General features: G+C 39.7%; 1 protein-coding gene and 1 long non-coding RNA gene across 8 annotated transcripts in view; one reads left to right on the top strand and one right to left on the bottom strand.

Moving 5' to 3' along the window:
• The window catches only part of LOC127935833 (uncharacterized), a 221,460-nt gene that overhangs the window by 62,417 nt on the left and 131,732 nt on the right, over positions 1 to 27,311 (bottom strand). The gene's annotated exons all lie outside the window — the stretch shown is intronic.
• LOC127935786 (receptor-type tyrosine-protein phosphatase U) overlaps positions 1 to 27,311 on the top strand; it is a 263,677-nt gene that overhangs the window by 111,990 nt on the left and 124,376 nt on the right. For all 6 annotated transcript variants that reach the window (XM_052533964.1, XM_052533960.1, XM_052533963.1 and 3 more), the window contains exon 3: positions 20,860 to 21,131. In XM_052533964.1, coding sequence (XP_052389924.1) covers positions 20,860 to 21,131 — 272 coding nt within the window. The remainder of the gene's footprint in view (positions 1 to 20,859; positions 21,132 to 27,311) is intronic.

The raw sequence follows: 27,311 nt of genomic DNA, 5'->3' as shown, positions 1-27,311 counted from the left end.
GAAAATATTGTAACCGACTCGCTTCCTGACCCGCATTTTTTAAATCCAGTAAATGCTCATCGTAGCGTCATTGGGCCATAGAAGTAGGAAATAGTCCAAAAAAAAAAATAATAATTCTATATTCTAATTTTGTCAAGAATTATAAAATATCGTTAATAAATGTGTTCTAAAACAGTCTAGTCTGGATATGTCTATTTTGGTGTTTCTGTTCAGCAGACAGTGAGGTTCGGGTTTGTTCTGATCAGAGCTCGCGAGTGGTAGGGAGCATTTCTGAATATCCCGATCCTCTCGCTCATTCCATGGGGTCGCTTGCTCAATCCAGAACGGCCTGCTGGTTCGAAAATATGCAAGGGGACATTTAATTGTTTAGTAATAAACTGGTGTTTTCAAAAGATCCGACCGACTGCCACCAGAATATCATTAAAAATATATTTGGATGATTTGTAACCACGGGTGACTGCAGGCAGCCGCTCATTTTGGATCATCCCGCACATCATTGATATATATATGTATATAATTCAATAACTAAATCCTAAAATCAGTACTTAATGTTCATGTGTTTATTTAATTGTTTAAGCAGCTATGTGATGGTGGGAAAAATGTTTGGCCAGCTAGTTACTATCACAAAATGACCCCCTAGAGGGTTCTCAGGAGTCTTGTGTCACCTTATTGGGATCTATATTGTGTTAATTACCAGCTTACATCATCCTTTATTTATTTCTTTGTCAAAGCTATTATTACCAGCCTTTGGCCCCCGGTGAGTGTTAATTCTGTGGCTGGTACCAGGCAGAGGGAGGTGAAACGGGACGGGCAGTTGCTCAGGCGCTGGCGTGATGTTGATGAGACAAACATTGGGGAGCTGTAAAGCACTTCAGTGCAGCGCTTATTCATCACTGTCACGAGGGGCGTGCAAAGAGCTTGAGCTCAGAGGAGGCCAGAGAGTCGCACGGAACTTATTGATTGATCGCCTTTTCCCGTTTGTTGCTTTCTTTTCTCAGCCAGCGGTAAAACTCTGTTCTGTCCGCTGACAAACTACTGCAGACGTGTGTTTAGGAGCAAAGACCTCACCAAGGCTGAAGAGTCCTCTCGTACTCAATCATTCAGCTTTCTGTGCTTTTTTTTTCTCCGTTAGCTGCCTGACATTGCGAATTCTTCTTTTCTAATAGAAATGTATGCTTCTTCTTCTATTCCCCCTCACCGTCTTCCATGAGCGTTATCTTTTCTGTTCTGTTTGGCAGTCTATTGCTTTGTTTTTCTTTTCATTGTCGTCATCGGTCTTGCTTGAGATATTTTTGTAAGTGTCATTAAGCAGAAATTCTTGATCTGAAGTCATTTTCGGTAATTATCATGCAGTGATTAAATGCCCCAGCAAACCTCCAATCACTGCTGATACCGGCTGAGAGAGTTTGCTTCTTCTTTCACTCGAGATAAGTCTCAACTTTAAAGGGGTGTTTAGCCGTTCTAGCTAGCGTTGGCACTTTTAGAGAGAATAAATAATACCCAAACCTGTCCAATGAAAAAAGCATCACTATGTAGGATTTTCAATCTTTCAAACCTTTCAAACCTCATCAGATCTTTGTATTGAAAGCAATGTATGCGCTCATTTCTTTCTTGGTCGGCATTTCTGGCTACAGTCCTTAACTACTTCTTGAGTTATTTATTTAATTTTAAAAATTTTTTGGCATGAAGTTTCAGTAAATGCAGTTTCTGAACTGGGTTTTGAGTTTGAGTGTGAAAGTTGCATTATGTATTCATAGCACATGAACTCTTTTATTTCAAAAGGTCAAAGAAAGAACATCTATTTCTCGTGACATGAACCCTTTAAGTGCTGTAAGTGCACAGAGAACAGTGGGAGTTGTATATCACTGTCGATCAGGCGCTGACACCGGTGTGTTTTGAGGCCAGAGGTTACAGATGGCTTCAGCTGCACTTACTGTATACAGCAGAATCCTTTATAGTGCTCCGCTGCGTTTTTGCACCCCTTGCCAAATTACTTCTCACAGTTTGATTTTTTTTTTTTTTGTGACATTATTTCTTCACAGTTGGCTGTCTCCTGAAAAAATGGCACTGGTTTTCTATGAAAGCCATGTTGTTCTTTGTTGGTTTTAGAGCTTAGTCATGTGTTTTGATGTAATGTTGCTATTATTCCACGCCACACAAAAGCTGGGCTACAGAAGAAAAAATCATTTTCTTCACAGTGGAATTTATTCTTACGGATAACATAAATGTTAAAAACTGATCCATTGTGAGCTACAAGGTAGATAATCCATGCTGTATGCTTTTGTTGAAGCCACCAGTCACATTAATTAAATTATTTTAAATTAATGAGCCATATTTCTGGTGAAAAACGACATTACCCATGCTTCTGCAGAGAAACATCCACCAGTCAGAACCACACCAAAAGATTCGCTGTTACTCACTCTCAGGCCATGCAAGATGTAGGTGACTTTCTTTACTCAGAGACCGTGCTCCTTGGGGATTCATTAAATGCAAGTCAATGGCTGAGTCAAAAAACATATACAAGCAACACAAAATTAATACCCTTGGCTCCTGATGATATATTGAGATCTTACGATGCAAAATGATCGGCATGTGCAAGAAATTAAACATTATTACAGTAGTATCACCCATAATCCAGAGTCTCAGGCAACCGGTCTTCCTGGTTCATGAACAAATCCTTCTTTTGAACTATTTATGTTTAGTGAACTAGACAACGCTATCTCACGGCCAATTCGTACGTATTTTACGAGGTTGGCTTATTCGTACAAATTTGTACGACCTCACTTGTACGATTTTATACGATTTGTCTAAACCCCAGTGACGGTTCGGTTTAGGGGTAGGGTTAGGTGTAGGTCATTCGTACAAATTCATACGAATTGTGCAACTCGTAAAATACGTTCAATTTGGCGACAATCGTATGAATTTGTACGAGTGTGCTCATACGAATTCATACGAATAAGCCACCTTGTGAAAAATGTACGAATTGCCGTGAGATCGGGTTGGAACTAGATAAACCGGTTCACTGAAGCGTCTCAAACAGCCCATGTCTCGAGCAGCACAGATCTACAAGTTTCTCAACCGAAAATCACTTTCAGACGCCTGACAGTCACTCGTCACATATCCTAGGATGAATGAAATGCACGTGAATGAAAGGGCCAAATGAACGTTTTTATGGTTTCTCGTGGAGCTGATGAAGACTAGTTAATTAATTTTATATGCTTAAAACTAACACGTTTCATGTCATTGTTGGTTGCTTTCATAACATATCTGTAAAAGCCGTTACATCATTGCATGATTACCAAATAGTGAATTGAAACAAACTGTCCGAAAGAACCAGTTCATTGAAAAGAATTGGATTTTCCTGTTTCCTGGGGCTATGGGATACGATATCACAGAATCTAGTGGGTGAACTCTTTTGACTTGGATCATGAAGCAACCACCCTAGCAATGTGGATCTTCAGAAAGTGTCAAATTCAGTTTGGAGATGTAGTGTGTGGAGTGTGACTGTGAGTGGCAGTGGGTTTAGCATCGAGGTGTGTGAGTGTCTTCTGTTAGACGGCTGTAATCCTCAGAGGAGGTGGGTGATTCATCAGAGAGCAGCCCTATTCTGCTGTTAGCTTTAATCTTACAGACACACTCACTCCCATTGTGTGCTTGAGGGGCGACGGGTAAATGACAGACTGTGAACACACTACAGAAAAGACAGATGTGCTATGGCTAATTTGTCTTGAGTTTTTGAGGTTATTTTACTGAAAACTGCATCTTAAATCAAGAATGTGAAATCCGCAGTAGATTTAATCACGTTAAAGCCATTATCTCAGGCTGGGAAGCGTTCCGCTCTGGACTGCTGTCCTGAAATTTAATAATCTACTAACAACCAGCCAACATCAGTTTCATAACCGCGCTGCTCATCAAATTCATATCAAAGTTAAACACATTTACAAACCCTAGAGTAGCTTGGGGATCACTGAGACATTGGGAGTTGAATAGGCCAAAAATAGAAAAGAACCAAATCATCAGAAATGAACTAGCATAGACTGAATGACTGGAATGGACAGACTCAAGACAGCACTGGAACATGTGGACAATCAAAAGAGAAATCAGTGCTGAGAAGTTCAAGTTAATGACAGTAGGGATATATTTTCTCATACTGTCGACCCTTTGCTTTGCACCTGAGTATAAGTCTCATCAGTCCAAAAATACGTCACGATGAGGAAAAAAACTTATATAAGTCGCACTGGACTATAAGCCGCATTTATTTAGAACCAAGAACCAAGAGAAAACATTACCGTCTACAGCCATGAGAGGGCGCTCTACGCTGCTCAGTGGTAGACTACAGGAGCATTGAGCAGGATAGAGCGCACTCTGGTGTCTGTGGACGGTAATGTTTTCTCCTGGTTCATGTCTCTTAGTTAATTTCTCTTGGTTCATGTCAAATTAATTTTGATAAATAAGTCGCACCTGACTATGAGTCGCAGGACCTGCCAAACTATGAAAAAAAGTGTGAAAATACGGTATATATTATTGATCAATCCTACCCAATCCTGGAGAGAACAGTGATTAGTTGCTCTGGAAGTACAGAGCATTTATTTTAGATATTGTTTTCCAGTTCTTTGAATTATTTAAATAGTTTAAACCAGGGGTGCCCAACCCTGCTCCTGGCAATCGACTGTCCTGCAAAGTTTAGCTCCAATCCTAATCAAACACACCTGAAGCTACTAATTAAAGTCTCCAGTTTCCCTTTAAAATTAAAGACAGGTGTGTTTTATTAGGGTTGGAGCTAAACTTTGCAGGACAGTCGATCGCCAGGAGCAGGGTTGGGCACCCCTGGTTTAAACGATAAAAAAACAATGTTACTATATGAATACAGACCTTTGCCAGTAGGTGGCGACAAGTGACTGTCTTTATTAGTGAGTCATTGAATCATTCATTCAACCTTTTTTTATATAAATATTGATTCATTTGAGAATGACGATGATGATGATGATGATGATGATGATGATTGAATGATGAATTTACTTGCAACATTGGGTCAAAAATGCAAATTAGTCTAATATTTTGAATATATTATTCAATATAATAGCTGTTTGTCGAACTTCTGACTGTAATCATTTCATTGTGTGCATTTGTCCTCTAAACAGTCATAACAATAAAAGGACCAACTGATAATCTCCAAACCACATTACTATTATTGGAAAACGTATGCGTAATTACATATAGACAAAATAGTAGCATTCTTTTCTTTATGTAACATATAATATATTTTATGATTTTTTAATGAGCTGAACATTTCTTTGTGAGAATCACCCAGCGATTCAGTGTCATCAAATTCTTGATGTGGTCACTGGTGCTGTTTTCTTTATATCTGTTTAGCATGTCATTATAGGCGTTATAGTCCTGTAGAAGCCAGGGTGTCACCGAGAGGCAGAGCTTTACTCAGATTGATTTAGTGTATTACATTAATTTATTACCACATACATCATGTTTTTCAGTGCACAGGTGTAGTTAATCACATCACCTGTGAATGTGTTCCAAGAACATCTGACACCACTGAGTTACGGATCCACCATTGATCCATTGATTTATCATCATCAGTGGTTTGGATTGAGCAGTATAGCCATTTGTTTTAATATATATATTTTTTTCATTATGGCTAAATGCCAGTATTACTGACCGATTTCCATAAACAACATTTGTAAACAGCTGATGGATGTTTCGTCGCCTTTCAAGAGCAGGCCATATTTCTGCCTGTTCCGTTTGCTCAATGATGCTAATTTATATTGATGCTGATTTACACTATATTGATTTTGAAGCCTCATTTGCCTTTGAATATTTTACATTGGTGATTTCTGATTGGCTGCTGTTTCACTCTGGCGGTGAATAGGAATGGATTGTGTGTGTTTTGAAAGTACGCAGGCGGTTGGTGGTCCCACCGGGCTGTTGCCAGTCCTCCGGGGTTTAAAGGATCCGGCAGTCAATCCGGCGCCCTCTTTTATTCACCAACACATTTCAATCTAACCTTCCCTTTCATTCAGATGGTCAACCGTCACGCCAGCCGCACAGCTGTTCAAATCACTCAAGCCAAGAGCTACTCTGCCCCCTACTGCCTGGAAATGAACATTCAGACATTTTTGGAACATTTATAATTTGCTTGCACTATTTATTAAATAAATAAATAAATAAATAAATAAATAAAAAACATTTAATACATTTATTTTTATATTTAATAATAATTTAATATTTTTATTTTAAAAATGTCTGTTCATTGTTGTTTTAATTAAATAATTAAGAGATCAAACAAATCAACATATTAGTGGATTACCAAAATAAGTGTTAATAGAGACTAATTTCTTTTTTATTAAAGGTACAGAGTCTGTTTTTGATTTTCATAACTCCTAGAAATTAATAGCATTGTCACTAAACACTTTTTACGGAAAAAAATGAAGCTTGAGACTTGGAACATTTTAAATGACGTATAGTTTGTCAATGTAATTATATAATTACAACTTTGAAAAACAAACGTAGAATGCTTCAGGACTCCCGCGTCCTTGTGCAGGTTGACAGGTTAATGTTACTAATACAGAATATGTATATTTGAACTAAATAATAATTTAGATGGTCCCTTAAAAACAGAGATAAGTCAGCTTTCATAGTGTGGGCTCAGATACATCCTAAAGTGTAAAAAAAATCTATTAGCCTGTTGAATTTCTTATTTGTAGTTTAGTGAATGTGTGTGTGTGTGTGTGTGTGTGTGTGTGTGTTGTAGTAGACATCTCTCTGTCCAATTCTTTCTTTCTTTCGTTTAGTGACATATAGATAACGTTTGGGACTCAAATGGCCGGTGCTTTGGTCCAGTCTGGAGGAGGTCATCAAGCGTTTCATTGACTTTGGCCCCAATCCTTCCTCTGATAGCATCTCCTTTCCAGCAGCCATTCATCCCAACACTTCCTCCTCGGCTGCGTTTAGCAGAGGACATCAAATCAGCCAAATGAACAGATACTGAGACAGGATTTGGATGTGTCCGGTCAGAGACTGTGTGATACAGCAGCATGTCAGGATTTATATATATATATATATATAAAATAAACTATTGAGTTTTCTTTGAGTTATACTCTTATTCATGACAGATATTAATTTCACTCTTGGTGTGAAATGCTTATCTGTCTTTGTTTTGTTTCACGTTTGGTGTGAAATATTCTTTGGGTGTGATGTCCAGAAGAAACGAGCTAACTCACTTGCCTGACCATGTGGGTGAGAGACAAAGAAAGAACAGATCGTCCCAAATGCATTTATTCCTCAAAACGGGTATAAACAGCAGTGAGCTTAATGACACAATAGTTCACACAGTCTCAGCCGTCAACATATACATGGATTCACGGATGGCAGTTCAATCCTTCACCATCGTCTTTGGAGTATTTTGGAATTGGCTTCAGATGTTCATAATGCAACCCTAAAGTCACTGTTAAGTTTAGAGACTGTTTAGTTGTGTGTGTGTGTGTGTGTGTGTGTGTGTGTGTGTGTGTGTGTTGTCACCTTCCCTAGTGACCAGCGTGTTGCAGGCATTTACACAGTATGATAACAATGGCTTTGTTTGAAGGCTCTTCTTAATTTGGCTCATTAATTCATTTGTTCAGAACTGATCTGTGATTAGGGCTGTGTTGTGTGGATGTCTCAGTGGGTTTGGGGATTCTGGAGGTTGAGGATGTGCTGATGCTGAACGGATGGCTTCAGCGTGTTTATTCAGTTAAAGTGCGGCTGCTGGGACAGAAAAGAATCACTTCAACTCCTGCTGCTTGCTCTGTCCTACACTTTCACCTTTTCTCTCTTCCAAACAAGCTTAGAAATCCCAGTTTTCCATTAGGTGCTGGGACAGATTCGAGAAAAGGGAAATTACAGGTCTGTTCACTTCAGTTTTCTAGAGCTCTTGAAAAAAATCATGGTCAGAGCATTCATTTTCTTTTCTTTTTTTTTTTTTTTTTTTTTGGGTAAACAATATACTTTATTTCATTATCATTTGATTATAATGAACTGTAAATGTCATGTTTGCTCAATTTAATACATTCTTATAAAAATAAAAATAAAATAAAATAAAAAAAACAACATTTTGAACTGTAGCATATGTGTTTGAAATAAAGACAGAGAGGCCTTCAGCTGAAGCTTGACTCCATGAATATCTCATTATTTTGCATTACCTGCCTGTTATGATTATTGAGGAATGAAATAACACCAAAATCATTCTGAATACTGAGAAGTCTGCGACTTTTCCCCTAGCCTTCACTCACTCCAGACTCAAAAACGGTCAGTCACGACCGCTCGTCTTAACAGAGACGTATATTGTACTGACATAAATGACATGTGATGTTGCATAGCAGGCTTTTACCCAAGGCAGACACCGCAGGGTCATTTCATAGAGCTCGACCTGACAAGCAGCAACCATAAAGACCGAACAAATCACACAGGGATGTGCTTTTCCAAAAGGGCGACTTGACTGTAGTCTGCAAAATGAGCTTCCCTCAACTGAGATTTGAGCATATCATTGTGACATGTGTTATGATTTCAGTGTTCTCATCTTGTTTCAGCTCTAATGTCTGTCATTTTTCCTCGCCTCTTCTCTTCCACACTCTCTCACCTCAGTAAAGAGTATCGCAGGTGTCCAGGGAAAGTGTTAGAAAGTGAGTCTGTAACAGTCAAAAGCAGAGCTGGAGTCCCCTGAGAGACACACAGTTGGCTCTGGGCGGCTAATACTCTATTGATTTGCTCTGTGGAAGAGGCCATCCAGCATTTTAAAGCTTCAGACTGACACCTCTCAGCACACACACACACACACACACACGCACGCACGCACACAAACACATACACACACACACACACATATGTTTGTTTTTGTGAAAAGTGGGGACATCCCATAGGCGTAATGGTTTTTATAATGTAGAAACTGTATATTCTATGGCCCTTCACCAATCCTAACCCTAACCCTCACAGGAAACTTTGTACATTTTAACTTTCTCAAAAAAACTCATTCTGTATGATTTATAAGCGTTTTGAAAAATGGGGACATGGGTTATGTTCTCATAAGTCACCCTCTCCTTGTAATACCTGTGTCATACCCATGTCATTATACAGAGTTGAGTCCTGAAATGGAACAAAAACAAGAGCACACACACACACACGCACGCACGCACACACAGACACACACACACACACACACACACACACACACACACACACACACACTGTGCACTTCCTTTGGTGAGATTCATCATATCAAATCATGTAACCACTTAGATTAATTATAAAGTTGCGTTGCTTTCAGGTCTTTACCAACAGTGTTAGAAAGTTTAAAAAGACTAAAAAGTAATTTTAATAAGTATGTTTATTTGCTGACATAAGTGAGAAGAGTAAAATGTATTTACTTGTGTTACTTTCAGAAGCACGTGTTAATGAAGTATGCGTGAAGTCACAGGCTGATCATGTTCAAATATATTTATTCCAGTTCAAGTTGAAACAAAATGGACTTGATATGGGATAAGAGTTTTGCATCATTAATGATTCATGTAAAGATCAAAGTACAGCCTGTCTTTGTGATGTAGTCTAAAAGTGTAATGATGATCTACTGTATAAACAAATATATTCAAATGAAGGGAGATATACATTAAACACTACACTCTTGATTACTTACAGACCAAACACCAATCATTTCTTAAATCAAAATGAATTACACATTGCACTGTTTTGTTTTAAGCTTAAAGGAAATGTCCGTAGACAGGTGGTGCTGAGGGAGGTGGAGGGTTTCAGAGCAACTGCGGGACCAGCTTACAATGAACACTAAACCAGACTCTTTCAGTGTTGAGCAAGCAAAAGCATTGGCTGCAGAACCAGCAGAAGGCAAACAGCTTGTGCCATGTAAATGAGCAGGTTGTGCCATCTGGAGGTTCATAAATGAACTAGATATTTATTGCAGAAAAATGTTATTCATTTATAAACATTTAAGCAATTGGCAGACAAAGTGACTTACTTTGCATTTAATGAATACATCTCATCAGTTCATGCATTCCCTGGGAATCAAACCCATGACCTTGGTGTTGATAGTGTCATTGTGTATTGTGTTTTTTTTTTTGTTGCTTATCGAGTCATTCAAACCACCACATTTCCGAAGCGAACAAAATGAATTTGACAACCCACAGAGTAGAACATCTGAGGACTGATCCTAGATCAACAGTTTCCTCCGAGACAATGCCAGTGTCCAGATGTGACAGTTTTGTTCATTATGCTCCGAGCTTTGAAGAAAATTCTGTTCAGAAGCAGCACTGCTTTAGAAAGAGTTCTGGGATTGTTTGCAGGGGTCCGGGAGCATCTCTGACCAGTTGGCATTGCCATGTTCACCCCAGTCTCATGCAACTCCCTATTCAAGCCTGCAGCTCGGTATATGCCAAAATCTGCATCGCCTGCGAGCTCCAAAGAACACAGGCAGTGAGCCTGCAGGGTTTAAACCCATGAGAGCAACACAGGAAGTGGAAGAGGATGAAAGGGAAATGAGAAAGAAAGCCGAGATGATAATGATGGAACTGAATATTTGCTTTTTGTTGCGTAAAAAAGACAATGTATTTGCAGCGACCTGTTACTGCCCTTTGAAATATTAGTCATGGTGACTGTGATTCAGAATAAAGTCACATCAACAGCATGCAGCAAAGTAAATATTCGGTTTTAAACAGTGGGATGAAAGAAGGTGGGTGAGAGTTTAAACTAATGAGCTTATTTAGATCAAGGTGGATTTGACACGAGACTATCATAGCTCCTCTCAAAGATAGCGTAGGCTATCCTGCCACTTCCAAGAGAATCAAAACCACTGATGTGAAACAGTGATTAAAATTCACATTTTGGTACATTCTTTTGTGTGGTTTGTCTGTGTACGTGCGAGAGATCCCGATGCGCTCCTGGCGCGCTGTCTGAAGCGGCATTCTCTGCGTGTGCATGACATGTGTGCGTTCACAAAGACAGCTTGCCAGTAAAGTTACCGACTTCTCGTGTGTTTGTATTTAACATAGCACAATAAAAAGTCTAAACCTACCTGGTTTGGCAGAAAAGGTGCATTATCCTTCCTTGAAGAAATCTGCAATGTGAGATCTTCACCTAGTTGTACCTTAATCTCTTTTCAGTTCAGCAATAAAAAAAAAAACATATGCTCTGGCAGCTCCTGTTAAATGCATACAGCGCTCTAAACACAGTTGTACTGCACTTAATATGCCGAAAGTAAAGATGCTTTATGACACGCTCAGTAACAAATACATCAAAAACAATTCAAAGCTGATAGACTTTTAATTATAAAACTAAAAGTGAGCACAATTTAACACGTAACTCTACTTCATGTAAGATGTGATGGTATGCTGAAAATGTTGAATAGGACGGCTCCGACATTCATTTGCCAAACAGGCTAGATAGCGACTATTTAACGCTAATGTTTGTGTTACACTGCATTTAAAAAAATATATATATATACAATAAAAATGACACAGAAGCATAAGAATGATTCCCCAAACCCGAAATCTGACTTTAAAATGAATTTTGACCAAGACTATCTTATTTAATTTTAATTTAATTTAATTTAAATTTAGTACTGAGATTTTTGTTCCCAAAAAATACGGAAAAACAACTCTATAAATCAATTACGGAAAATTCCTTAAAATTATTACAATATATTGTACTATATTTTAACTGACTTATTTTACAGTGTGTACTATATATATATATATATATATATATATATATATATATATATATATATATATATATATATATATATATATATATATATATAGCTAAATACTATTGGAAAATAAGAACAAGAATACAATTTAAATAATTATTTTCTTCTGTGGACATGCTGTAAAATGTAATGTTTAAATATATTCCTGTGATGCAAAGCTGAATTTTCAGCATCATTTCTCCAGTCTTCAGTGTTATAGATAAATTAATGTGAAGTGCACAGATCAAACTAATTGATAATGATATTTAATGTGTTTGTACAGTAACAATATTGTATGCATGCAGTGCTGGGTAGATTACTTATAAATTGTAGTATAAATTCCATGACAAAAATTGTGGTTATTGTAATCCATTAAATTACATGGTTTAGGTTACTTTTGACATTGATTTAAATTAGATAATTTTGCACCATATTGATATAAAAAGAAGAGTAAAAGAAAATATAAGCCGTTCATTGCTGTTATCAACGTATGCTTTAAACATATATCAAATCAAATTGTAATCGTATCATATACATTTGTGAGGTATATTGTATCACTGGGTATGGGAATCGATATCGGTATAGTATCGTGACAAACACCACTCGATTTACATCCCTAGTTATTATAGTTGGAAGACTTTCTTAATGTATTTAAGCAGTAGGATGGAACATTTAAAAGATGAAAAAGAAGAATTAGTGACAATCAGTAAATGATGAAGCATTTGTTGCTATTATGTGAATAATATATAATCAGTAAAAAAAAAAAAAAAAAAACGTCTCGGTTACCAATGGTAACCCTCATTCGAATATGCGATATCGCTTCGATAGACCAATCTACTTCGAGTGTAAACTAAACAAGCCAATGCACATTGGCATGCAATTATTGCATCCAGCTGCCGCTGATCACTGCGTGAGTATAAGAGAGCAGCAGGTGCAATGCATACCAGTTTTTCGCTGAGGAGCCGAGCCGGGAACCCGGCAGCTCAGCGGCGGTACAGCAACCATGGCGACGGGACGTCGGTGACCGACGAATATGGGATCCCTATCAAAGCGCCATGGGTGCTGCCCCTTCCAGTGCCCTGTGCGAGCCGCCTGCACCCCTATTAGGTGTAGGCCGGGGCTCAGAACAAGTAGCTCCACTCACCGTTGTCAAAGCACTACCTCACTGGGTGAGATTGGATAACACTCGGAAAACGTACCCGGTCCGCTTGGAGCCAGGACGCTGCGGAAGCCCCATCCTTCCCGAAGGAGGTTTCGGAGGCAAATACACATATAGCATCCGTTTAGGAGTATACGGAGATATTTGAGGTCATTAAAACCCTCTTGGGAAGGCAGAAGTCTGCCGGGGAAACACGGGCTCTAAGGCTATACCGTGGACTATACACATATGAGTACACTCATGGGACACTCTGGAGTAGTTTAAGCAAGCCGACCCTAACCGGGGCCTCTCAGTGCCACTACCTGTTTGAGGTGAGAACACAGGAGGATAACGGCTCTACACGAAGGCTATAGAACCTAGCGAACGTGTTAGGGGTTGCCCAACCCGCAGCTCTACAAATATCTGTCTGCGAGGCGCCACGAGCCAGCGCCCAGGAGGATGCAACACTTCTAGTTGAGTGAGCTCGTAACCTGAACGGGCAGGGAACACCCTGAGCCTGATAAGCCAGGGTTATGGCATCCACAATCCAGTGGGCCATCCTCTGCTTAGAGACGGCACTCCCCTTCTGCCGGCCTCCATAACAGACAAATAGCTGGTCTGAGGTCCTGAAGCTTTGTGTCCGGTCTACGTAGCACCTTAATGCTCGGACGGGACAAAGCATAGCCAGGGCTGGGTCTGCCTCCTCCAGGGGCAGCGCTTGCAGGTTCACCACTTGGTCTTTGAAGGATGTAGTGGGAGCCAGGCCGGGGCCTCAGGATTACCTGGGAGTCAGCCGGCCCGAACTCTAGGCACGAATCGTCGACCGAAAATGCATGCAGGTCCCCTACCCTCTTGATGGAGGCCAGTACAAGCAGGAGCAGAGTTTTCAATGAAAGAAACTTTAGCTCAACTGAATGCAAAGGCTCGAATGGGCCCTGCTGTAGTGATTTAAGCACTAGAGACAGGTCCCAAGAGGGTATACAGGGGGCCGGGATGGATTTAACCTCCTGGCCCCTCTAAGGAACCTGATGATGAGGTCATGCTTACCCAAAGACTTCCCATTCACGGGGTCATGGTACGCAGCAATAGCGGCAACCTGGACTTTGAGGGTGGAGGGAGACAGCCTTCCCTCCAACCCTTGCTGCAGAAAGGATAGCACGACCGCAATCGGGCATCTTCGGGGGTCTTCTCGGCGAGAAGAACACCACTCAACGAACAGGTTCCACTTCAAGGCATAGGCATGTCTCATAGACGGTGCTCTTGCCGAAGTGATGGTGTTCACTACCTCTTGGGGTAGGTCACCTAGAACCTCCGCGTCCCGTCCAGGGACCAAACATGGAGTTTCCAAAGGTCTGGACGCGGGTGCCAAATGGTGCCCCGTCTCTGAGTCAGTAAATCCCTCCTGGAACCGGCCAAGGAGGGGCTGTCGAGAGGAGCACTAGTTCGGGGAACCAGGTCCGAGTAGGCCAATATGGCGCTACTAGCAAGACTTGCTCCTCGTCCTCCCGGACTTTGCACAATGTCTGTGCGAGAAGGCTCACTGGGGAAAATGCATACTTGCGTAGGTCCCGCGGCCAGCTGTGTGCCAGTGCATCCGTGCCGAGAGTTCCCTCGGACAGGGAGTAGAAAACCTGGCAGTGAGAGGTCTCTGGAGCAGCAAACAGGTCTACCTGAGCGGTTCTGAACTGCCTCCAAATCAGCTGGACCGTCAGGGGATGGAGTCGCCATTCTCCCGGGACCATTGCTCAAGACAGCTCGTCGGCTGTACGACTGAGCAGGCCTGGAATGTGAACGCCACGAAGTGACCTCAGAACCTTCTGACTCCAAAGGAGGAGGTGGCGGGCGAGTTGCGAGATGCGACGAGAGCGCAGACCACCTTGGCAGTTGATGTATGCAACAGTCGCAGTGTTGTCCAATTGGAACAGCACAGGCTTGCCTCGTAAGAGACTTTTGAGACGGTTCAAGGCAAGGTGCGTTGCTAACAACTCTAGGCAATTGATGTGCCACTGCAGCTGCGGGCCCGTCCAAACCCCTGAGACTGCATGCCCATTGTACGTGGCCCCCCAGGCGGTGGTGGAGGCATCCGTGTAAAGCACAGCATGCCTGGAGATCTGCTCTAGGGGCACCCCTGCCCAGAGGAATGCAAGATCTGACCACGGAGTGAGGGTTTGGCAACAGGCCGGTGTAACTTGGACCCGGTGAGTGCCGCGCTTCCACGCCCACCTCGGAACTCGGCCATAAAGCCAGTGCTGGAGCAGTCTCACATGTAATAGGCCGAGCGGTGTAAGTGCCGCTGTGGCCACCATATGCCCCAGGAGCCTCTGAAAGAATTTCAGTGGGACCACTGTCCTGCTCTTGAACGTATTCAAGCAGGCTAGCACCGACCGCGCACATTCCTCTGTGAGTCGTGCTGTCTGTTCGACCGAATCCAATTCCATACCGAGAAAAGAGATCCTCTGCAACGGCGAGAGTTTGCTCTTTTCCCAGCTGACCTGAAGGCCCAACAGGCTCAGGTGCCGGAGCACCACATCCCTGTGCTCGCACAACTGATCTCGAGACTGTGCTAGTATCAGCCAATCGTCTAAGTAGTTGAGAATGCAAACACTCTGCTCTCTGAGAGGAACGAGAGCTGCCTCCTTGACTTCCGTGAAGACACGGGGAGACCGGGACAGCCGGAAGGGCAGGACCTTGTACTGATATGCTAGTCCTTCGAACACAAACCGCAGAAAAGGTCTGTGGCGCGGAAGTATGGACACATGAAAGTACATGCTCATAATCTGCTAATGTGTGTTCCTCTGTCCTTGGCCAGGGCACATGGGAGAAAGATGGGGCTTATCAGCATTTATGAATTTATGGAAATATATTCTAAACTGTTCATAAACTGTCTGCAATCTCCCTCTGCCGTTCTCTCACCCACCCACTCGCTCGCTTACTCTTGCACTTTCCTCTAGCGTTCCCAACCAACTTCACGCGAGTTTCAGCGGAGGACGGGAATCTTGGCGAAGTAGTTGGCAGGAGTTTCTCTGTATTTTAGGGTTTCTAGAATGAAGGCCACATATGGTGACAAGCCAATGACGTTGATATAAAGTCTATTTATACACACTCCTGAATAACACACTTTTACAATATGTCATTTCATTGCCATGCCGAACTGAGCAAAAGATGACGAGAAAACATGGTAAAGTTAATGAGCTAATGACTGTTTGTTATTTCTGTTATTATCAGAGTTAACCGGAGGAGCAACAGGTGGAAACCAATGTTGTCTACCTGTCAAATTGTGAGGTTGTTAGCATATATTGTCTGGTGTGCTAATAATCATCATGCCATTGTGCCTGTCATTTCATTAATGTCTTAAAGTGTCGCCACTTTCATTGGAAGTTAATTAGACAAGTGTTTTAAAGTGTTGAGAATCAGAAATGTGCAGCTTGTTTGTTAAGCATGAGCTGTACAAAATAGTGTGATATCTGTGCTGTAAAAGGCTTCAGTTGTTGTTTTAGAGCTGGGACTAGTGTTGTGGGTGGATGACCGTAGCGTTACCCAAAAGACACAAGGTATGGTAGGGACAGCCTTTTAAAAACAGAATGAAAAAGAAAACTGATTGTATTTTGGAGATTGTTAGAATCTAAGTTTTGGTTCCAGTCGCCTCACTCTATTTGGACAAAACTTACAATGGAAGTAAATGGAGACTAAAACTGTTTGGTTATCAATCAGCATTCTTCAAGATATCTTCTCTTGTGTTCAGCAGAGGGAAGAAAGTCAAACAGGTTTGGAACCATATAATCATGAGTAAATGATGACAGAATTTACATTTTGGATGGACTCTCCCTTGTTGTTCTGAACTCAGAATGTGTGTTTTTTGGATAACCATCATCTTTCATTTCATAAAGTGTTATCAGTAAATAAAGAGACTTTCCAGCAGCGCTCTGCCACAATCCATTTGTTTGACCTCCCGTCTCGCCTCTGCCACCTGTCAGGGCCTGAAAATGGGCTCCAGAAAAACGAGCGTGTGAAAATGTTCATTTGGGTCATGGTCCCTGGTGCTCACACTCTTCATCTGAGAGGAGGCAGGCTCCTACATGCGCCGCCAGAGGAAGGAGGGGGAGAGGGAAATTAATAACTTCTGAGAAATGGACCCCGAGCCTCCAGGAAGCTCAGCCGTGATTACAGCAGCATGTGTGGCGGTTGCGAGCCGAGCTGAGGTTGTACAATGGAGATGTGTGTAGGGTTCAGACATTATTAGAATTTCAGGCTTTGAAGTGACATTTCTGCCCTCCTCTGATTTTATACTTCTTTTTCTTCTTCTTTTAATTCGTCAAATTTTCCACAACAGTTGTTTGCTTAATTAAAATATAAATTCAAACTAAAGTAAAAATTAATGACACCTAAATAATAATTAAAAAATTAACTGTCTTTGACTAAATTACTACAAATTGCAATATCAGTATTTGTCAGTTGTGCTAAAGCTAATTCAAAATATAAATAAACTAAAACTATAATAGACTATATAAACTAAAATTTATATAAAAATATTATAAAATTGCCTTTAAATAATAGTGAAGGGACATTTTGGTTTCTTTTTGACTTTAAGCATAAAAACTAGTTTATCTGTGCAACCCACAACACCCACCAAATTATGATCCACCAAAAACATTTTTTTTTGCATTCAATTTCCAGTCAGAATGCTGCATTCAAAGGCATTAAAATTGCCAATATATCTAAAAGTTTCATTCTGTTGCTTTGAGTTCTTCCAGAATGCAGCACTTTTTCATTTGTGACTGTCATAGCGGTTTACTGCTCATTCAGGCCCTGATCTGTGTAAAGACTGTCAGATGGACTTTTGATTTAAGATGCTTCTTTTATTCTCTGTTCTCTTTAAGCTGTGGCTCTAAAGTCCGTTCCACGAGAGTGCTCATGCATACAAACCTGACAGTCAGTCTCAAAACAAACTCTCACGCTCTCTTCCAGACGATGGAGCTGCAAACTTGTTCCTCAGCGGGTTGTTGTTTGAAACAGTCAAGCGTAAGAAACTACATGCTTTAAATTTCAAATCTAGATGGAGGGCAGCTGTTGACCTTCGACTAAAGTTATTTGCAAAAGGCTTTAGTAGTAAAAAGTTACAATTACCGGACCATATGTGTTTTTGTTTTTGTTTGTTTTTTCTTTTCATATGGACATATAGCATGGTACTACCATGCAATTCTTACTCTAAGCATATTGTGCTACCGTTTAAATGGTGGAAAATTAATATGTTAATTGTTTAGTGCTATGGGATTTCCAATGTTCTACGATCACTGCAGGGTTTTAAGGCATAAACACTGAAAATACCTGCAATATTTAAAATATGGGGAAAAATAGCCCTGTAGTAAATGTTTTATCTATTACCTTTAATGATTTATTTAACAATTCTCTATTATAGTTCAGTCTATTAATAGATTTAGTGTCTCTATACACACTTTTTTGACCTTTAGCTAGATTTGCTTCATGACACAGAAAAAAAAAACACATAAAAATATCACATGTGAAATATGTGGAACACATGGGTTTCACACAATAATACCAAGGAAATGGTCCAAGACCACATCTTTTCACAACGGTTTCACATATTTTGTATGTGATATTACATTCATGTGTTTTTTTTTTGCAAGAGAAAATATAATCAGTACTTTTTATTTTAAGTGATCTTCAAGTTTCAAGATTTTCAAGTTTTTTTATTTATTTAATATTATTATAATTTTTATTCACATACTTATATAGACAATATATAACCAGCTGTGAAATGTGAGTAAATGTGTAAATGTAAATGTGGTATTACTCACTCCATCTTCGTCACCTGGCATGGGAGTCAGTTGTGCTAAGAAGTACACTAAAGACCTCTAGCTTACCTCATATATATTTCTCTAGCTTTGCTTTGTTACACTCACCCCTGTCTGGGTCATGGCACCAAATGTCCTACTTGTACCACTTTGAGCAGTATTTGAATCAACGTCGCATGACATGAGAGGAAAATGTTCTAAGTATGCTAAATAATTATAATGCAACTCTTGAGGCCAGGGTATGATGTTAACGGATACTGCTCTTACTAGATGTCCTTTGTTACACTAGCCACTATCTGGTTCATGAAACACATGTGTTGCTCACACCTCTCAGAGCAGCATTGGAGACAATTGCACAAAGAAGTATGCCAAACACCTCTAGTAGACTTTTTGAGGACAGGGAGGTGAAGTTTACAGCTATATATATATATATATATATATATATATAGCCCTTGCTATGTCTACTGTGTTAACCTAACTGAGACTTGTTATAGCACTTATATATCATTGCTCTTTTTGTTGTTTTTGATTGCTTCCACTGTCCTCATTTGTAAGTCGCTTTTGGATAAAAGCGTCTGCTAAATGAATAAATGTAAATGTAAATATATATATATATATATATAGCTTCCACTAGCTGTCCCGCCCATATCCGGGTCACGGCACCAATATGTTACATAAGGACTGTCTACTTTTTCATCAAAATGATTGGCAATCCTTTATTTCTCAGGTGCGCTGTAGTTTCATTGGTTCTGTGTGGGTTCTGGTGCCGTTTTAAATGAATAGATGTCCTTCAGTTGATAAATAAGGCCAGCCGAGCAGAAGCCTTCCTGACCGTTGTCATTACAGCTTTGGATTTATTTTAATGAATTTCAAAAATAATAAATAAAAGCAAGAGAGGTTGTTAATGGCTGGCACCTATTTTGACAATCGAAAACTGTAATTTTGCTTAAATCCACTCTGGAAAACAACATATCAAGCTTCAGAAAAGTGTCACGTGTGAAACAAACGTTCCTGTAGATCTGTTATTGCTCATACTAAATTGTTATTATGCTTCAGTCTGTCATCCTGTACTGTTTTGTTCTACAGACAGGAGTTAAACCTTAAACCATGTGGCTGGAGGACTATTTTAAGGAACCAGACTTTTGATTCTCACATTGCAAATGATAAAACTAGTGTAAAAAAGTACAAATGTAGGTCAAAAATGTATGAAAAGAAAATAAAGACAGCAGATAATGTCCTCAAGACATTGAACAATAAACATAATTGTCACTGAGATGCAACACTCAGTATTTTATGTTTGTGTAAGTGTAATATTTGTTGTGGTTTCTTTAATTTGCACCTGTTAGTTTCTCTCTGTATGTAATGTGTTTTTTTTTTTGGTACCCTGGTAGCAGACATCAGAGTTTTAATAACTGTGTCAGTGTGATTAATAATGGTGGAGTACCCAAGCAGAGCTTCCATCATCACTGCACTGATTACACCTGCTTTAAACTACATTACCCACAGTGAACTCTGCCCTGCCACAACACCACAGCAATCATTCATGATCACCGCATCTAAACGTGGGCTCAGCAGTAGCTCAATATCTGTTACCCAACACAAAGATCAAAGTGGTGTAATTTATATTTGTGTATTAGTGCTGGGGATTTTTCTGAAGGTTACATCATTACTCCAGTAGGTGGCAACAAGTGACTGTCTAACTAAGCGAGTCATTGTATAAGTCACTCTACCATTTTGTTCAGAAACTCTGATTCATTAAGGAATGATACAACACTTTTGTGTACTGCTTGGACACATGTAGTTATGTTTAATCATAAACACAGCAACTTGTGTAGTTTGATAAAACAATTTTTTTTTATCTTTTTTTAAATAGCCAAAGTGTGTTTCACTTTATTTTATGGTTTCCTTGTTACAATTATACATATACATATAAGTACCGAAGTAATATTAATTAACCACATGTCCTAACCACGTGTTTAGGATTTGGGTTTGGCTTAGGGTTACTTGCATGCAATTATACATAGTGAATTGTTATTTTAATAGTAAGTACATGTAACGTGTAACAAGGACACATGAAATTAAGTGTTACCCAAAAGTGCAAACAGAATAAACAGTGTCATGTGAATGAAGAAAGTGACGATCTGTTTCTCCCTGTCTCTCTCCAGGCTCCTACATGCTGGTGAACTCTTCTCAGTATGGTGCAGGGCAGCGGGCTCAGCTCATGTTACGTCCGCTGAGTGAGAACGACACACACTGTGTGCAGTTCAGTTATTTTCTGTACAGCCGTGACGGACACAGTCCCGGGGGCCTGAGCGTGTATGTGCGTGTAAACGGCGGCTCGCGGGGGAACGCCGTGTGGAATGTGTCCGGCTCTCAGGGGCGGCAGTGGCATCAGGTGGAGCTGGCCGTCAGCACCTTCTGGCCCAGCGAGTACCAGGTGAGACCAGTGTCATACACAAACACTCAAATGCATGTTGACTTTAAGTTGCGGGACAAAGTCCTGCAACCCAAATATTCCGTTTTTTTTTTTTATTCAGAAAAAAAAGCACATTCACTTACTTGATTCTACTTTAATGTACTTGTAATTAATACTTACTGTATTACTACTACTTACTGTAATATTTTTGTGGGTAGCACTTTATTTACAGTCCTGTTCCTCATGTACATACTAAGTACTCTTTATAGTAGTTACAATAACTATGTAATAACTAGGCACTAACACTGAACCTACCCTTAAACCTAACCCTACCCCATGTAGCTACCATATATTACCAGAACTTTCTTAGATAAATACACTGTAAGTACACTATAAGTACATGTTAGTACACGTACTGTAAAATAAAGTGCAACATTTTTGTGTAAACTATGCTACTTTATTCTTTCGTGGATAGAAAGTCCAATAGAAGAGCACACCATTCAAATAATTTGTAACATGACATTATAAATGATTTTACTGAACATTTTGATCAAATGAATATATCCTTGCTGAATAAAAGTTTGAATATTTTATAACTCACTGACCTCAAGCTTTTGAAAATGTATCAGAAACACTAATAAATGTTTGCCTTTCTTTGACCATGTGAAGTTAATCTGCTGATTTACCTTTAAGACCATGTATGTAAATGATTACTGTTGCGATTGGCTAACCTTGCTGATAGTTTACTCTTAGCTGGGTCAAGTTCAGTTGCTGAATGTTCAGTTTTACTCATTTATATAAAGCAAACGTGGTCACATTTAAGTGTTCTTTTCCTTGCAAAAACATTATATTTGCATTTAGTTTTAATGTTTTAAAGAATCGTTTTTAGTAACCTTTTGGTTGATAAAAATTTCATTGAAAAATTGGCAAACCTGTGAAGTGTTTCACTCCTACCTGCTTCTGGTTTCAGTGTACAATAAAGATTTTTGAAAAAGTAGTTTTTTTTCTGGCTTAGTTTCAATAAATGTTGTTTGGATGGACTGGAAAGTGATCTTTAGATGTGTCCTTATTTTTTTATTTTTTTTTAGCCGTGGAAAAACCTGTTTTTCCACGGCTAATACCCTTTAAATATTGACATGTACAGTGTAACTGGGTATATACATTATTTCTTTAGACACACCACTGTATATATAACGACAAACACACTTTCTTCCCCCCTAAGCACTAAATAATCTTTTATCTTTAGCTCTTGGCTCTGGTCAGCAGTGTGTGTTATTGAGTCACTTGTTCCTCTGATAGTTAGCGCACAGAACACTGTCACCTTGTTAAAGGCTATGATTAATAACCTGTCCCTCATTTGCTCTCCAAAAAGCCCATAATGACCAGTAAGTAGAGTGTGTGTGTGTGTGTGTAAATGAGTACAGAGTCAGTTGCTTGTGTGCATAAGGAGGTCCGGTGTGGTTTCCATAACCCTGACCCGTATCGCTCCTCTCTCCATAAATCAGACCAGCCTTAATGAGATTATAGCCCTGCCACGATCAATGCACACACACACACACACACACACACACACACACACACACACACACACACACACACACACACACACACACACACACACACACACACAGTGCGCCACAGGCTTCCCAGACAGACAATGTGAAGAAATGATCTTAGCCCTCTGGTTCTGTTGCTCGCTTTCTGTCTCATTTATTTATTTATTTTTCTCTGTGGAGAATGGTGTCTAGTTTGTTCAGACTTGGTTTGGTAGAATACACATGAAATATGGTGAATTTGAGGTGTTTGGAGATGTTAGTCAGCTGTAGTTAGCTTGTAGGAATTGCCTGCAGTCATTTATGACACTGTAATTCATAAAATGTAAGCGCTTGATGAATGTTCTGTGTAATTGTGTAAAGGAACAGGGACAGATACAAATGCACGTGAAGATGCAGATAAATTGCTGCATTTGTGTTGTCAGGAGGAAATAATGAGGCAGCAGAGCAGAGGAATAACAAACTCTGTTCCAAACCTCAGTCAGTTTCCTACAGAGAGATGCATTTTAAAGCTGTTCTAAAATGAAGGCAGAAACCTTCTGAAGGCCATTTCCCACCAAACTATTACAAAAACAGTGAAATGAACCACTGATGAACAGACCTTTCTCACCAAAAGCTCAAGCAATGTGCTTCAGCTAGAGGAACTGCAATTTCACACTTTTACAAATCTTTCAGTCATGCTGAAATAATGAAACATATAAGCCGTAGTCATTTTTGGTTATTTGTAAAAGTGGATTAGAACATTAAAGGTCAACAGCAAAGAAACTGATAACTAAAGTGTGATTTAATGCAGAAAGTATTTGTATTTTTAAAGCAGGTTTGAATTATATGGGTTGTATTCCCCTGTAAATGTTTTATTTATTTAAAAGAATACTGCATCTGTTTTGTGCGAATGGGACAGGAAGACAATATCAGTTGTTAAAAATAGTTTCAGGTTTTTGGGCTTAATAATTTTTTTTATATTTGAAAACTTTTGTAACATTATAAATATTTTACTGTCACTTTTGATCCATTTAAATTGTCCTTGCTGGTTAAAATAAATAAATAAATTAAAGCTGCAAGCAGCGATGAACGGGCCCTCGCACCCGAGCTCCCCGCCAGCGAGTGGCATTAGTAAAAAGGTGAACGGTAAGAAATATGCATTTAAAGTCATAAATATAAGTGGGATATATCAAAGTATTTTCCATATACAGTATGTTCCAATCTTCCTGTTGCCAGCAGGTGGCGCTATCATTATAATGGAATATTGGCCTTCAGATCTGTTCAGGGCAGGACTCTTATCGAAAATGTGAAGTTTGGGGAAGATCAAACATTTTATGCCTGAGTTACAACAACTTCTTTTGCTGTGGCGAGGCATCAAATTTTGTCATGGCGTTATGGACATGCTTCTTTAACAAAAACTCAAGATTGCCACAATTTAACATTGCACAGGCCTTTAGATTAGACTGACCACAAAAATACATTAATGTCAAAAAATCTCTAGGAGTAGTTTGTCGCAGCGTAAAATGTGTCACTTCCTGTTGCCAGCAGGTGGCGCTATGACTATAACTGAATATGGGCATGTCAATCTGTTAAGAGCAGAAGTCTTATTTAACATGAGAAGTTTGGGGCAGATTGGACATTGTATGTCTAAGTTACAGCAACTTCCTTTTTCATGGCGAAACATCGAAATTTGTCAGGCCGCCATGGACACGCCCTTTAATGAAAACCTCAAGATCTTCACAATTTAACATCGCAAAGGCCTTTAGATTACACCGACCAAGTTTGGTGTTGATCTGAATAAATCTCTATGAGGAGTTCGTTAAAGTACAACCCCTGAAAATGGCAAAAACAACGCCATTTTGCAGAGAAAATTCTAAATAACTGACTTTCTGTTGGGATTCGGATTTCGTACCAAGAGACTTTTTCGTAGATATTGTTGTGTTACATGTGTGTATCGATTTTTGTACATGTACGTGAAACATAGCTCGAGGCACACTCCGTTGAAAGTGTATACGCACTCTGTTGAAAGTGTATAGGCGGCGCTATTGAGCCATTCTGCCACACCTGATGGAATATTGGCCTTGAGATGTGTTCATGCCAGGACTCTTATCACACATGTGAAGTTTGGGGAAGATCGAACATTTTATGCCTGAGTTATAACATCTTTTATTCCCATGGCGAGACATCGAACTTCGTTGCGGTGCCATGGACACATCTTTTAATGAAAACTCAAGATCTTCACAATTTAACATCGCCCAGGCATTTAGATTAGACTGACCATAAAAAAGACATTGATGTCATAAAATTTCTAGGAGTAGTTCGTCACAGCGTAAAATATGTCATTTCCTGTTGCCAATAGGTGGCGCTATGACTATAACTGAATATGGGCATGTCAATATGTTCAAGTTCAGAGTCTCATCAAACATGTGAAGTTTGGGGCAGATTGGTCATTGTATGTCTGAGTTACAGCAACTTCATTTTTCATGGTGAATCATCGAAATTCGCCAGGCCGCCACGGACACGCCCTTCAACGAAAACTCAAGATCTTCACAATTTAACATCGCAAAGGCCTTTAGATTAGGCGTACCAAATTTGGTGTTGATCTGAATAAATCTCTAGGAGGAGTTCGTTAAAATACAATGCATGGAAATGACCAAAATTACATAAAATTTGCTCATAATATTAAAAATAACCGACTTCCTGTTGGGTTTAGAATTTTGCTCCAAGAGGCTCTTTTTTGTAGGTATTGGTGTGTTACATATGTGTGCCAATTTTCGTGCATGTACGTGAAACATAGCTGGAAGGCTGTTGATTGTTTTAGTATAGGTGGCGCTATCGAGCCATTTAGGCACACCCTCTTCTGAATCCTATACCAGACGAAAATTTTCACCAGGTTTGACGCGTGTGCAAAGTTTCATGACTTTTTGAGCATGTTTAAGCCCTCAAAAATGCGATTCATTTTGGAGAAGCGGAAGAATAATAATATAAAACAGAGCAGATACAATAGGGTCCTCACACCATCGGTGCTCGGGCCCTAATTAATAAATAATTCATAGAATAATGATGCTGAAAATTCAGCTTTGCACCAAAGGAATACATTACATTTTACAAAATATACTGAAAGCGAAAACTCTTATTTTAAATTGTAATACTTTTTCACACTATTGAACAAATAAATGGATAAGAGTGGTGAGCATATGAGACTTCTTTCAAAAACGATACTTTCATATTTCACCCTCTCTTTCCTCCATCCTTTCCTTCTGTAATCCGTATAGGTCTGGCCTGTTTGTTTCTCATCCCTCTCACGCTCTCTGTCTCTCTCAGTTATGGCTCACGGGTCACTGGAAACCTCTCGGGCATCTCCACCCAGCTCACACAGATTAAACCAATTCACGTATGCTCCCTTTGGGTGACAACTGAGGAAAGAAAGAGGAAAATAAATGAATGAAAGATAGAATGGAGGAATGAGGGAGCGTACCGGAGCGGGTCTGTAGAGATGAGATCAGCAGCCAGGCCCATGGGGCGGCAGCTTCTATTAAGGATATCCTAATCTTACCTGGAAAAACACAAAGGATCTGGATCATTCGGCTCCAGCACTCCCTGTCACCACTGGTGTATGAGGCTGATACAATGCATTTGAGGAACCAATTTGAGCAGTTAGCAGCCAACCAAGGGCTCTATGGACGTCAGCCTTATCAAGCTGTGTAGATGTTTTTATTTTACATAGAGGGACATCCACCATGAGGGATTGCTCTTCTGACACACCTCCCTGTCACTGTGTGAGGAGGGAACATCTAAACACATGTGGAATCATGCAGATTTTAATGTTACTTTAGGAACTAAATGCAGGAACAAAATACAATCAAAGTTATTGTGAGAAGAGATGGAACTGGACTTGTAACTGAGCATGCAAATACTCCACCAGTCTACCTCTTCAACATGCTGATTAGTTTTACATTGGTTGCAATCCAGCCTTAATGTTTTGAAACTAACATACACTTTTATGAACAGTTATTAACACTGTTATTTTTTTCTTCATGCATGTGAATAGAGTAGTATGCAAAAATTTGTGTGAATTTTTGTGAGCATTTGTGTGAAGAACAGCCCTCAACCTTAAAATCCATGTCCATCAGCAAAACCGATTTGACTGTTTCATGTTTAGTTTAGGATTCAGGGTAAGGTCGCACCAGCCATTCGTAAATTCTTGCTTAATTCAGGACGTTAAGTCCACACTAGAGGCTTAGTAACTACTAGCTAGTGTGTAACTAGATCTATACATTGCTTGGTTGCACCAGCTGTTAATAAGGCAGGACATAGCTAGAAGTTCGTAAGATTGAAGTTTACCATAAATGATCCAATAGAATCCTTCAAGTACAGGAGCAGAACTTGTTTAAATATTATGGATTTTAATCCTTCATTCTAATTTCTTCTGCCTCACACAACTAACGGTAAAAATAAGTTTCCATTAAAACTACTACTACTGAATCATGAATAACATTAGTCTATAGGGAAGCTATTGTTATGTCTAAATAACATCCAGAAACTGTAAAAGAAATGAATAAGAATCAATCAATAGTAGGTTCTGCCAAATTTAGGCATCAAAAATGCTTTTAAGAAATCTACGTGTGACATCATGGACACTATGTCCATGTTTTTAATTGAGTCC

The sequence above is a fragment of the Carassius gibelio genome, chromosome A19 (genome assembly GCF_023724105.1).
Source record: "Carassius gibelio isolate Cgi1373 ecotype wild population from Czech Republic chromosome A19, carGib1.2-hapl.c, whole genome shotgun sequence".
Taxonomy (NCBI): domain Eukaryota; kingdom Metazoa; phylum Chordata; class Actinopteri; order Cypriniformes; family Cyprinidae; genus Carassius; species Carassius gibelio.
The sequence above is the reverse complement of the archived record's forward strand: the minus strand, read 5'-3'. Positions and strand labels throughout refer to the sequence as shown.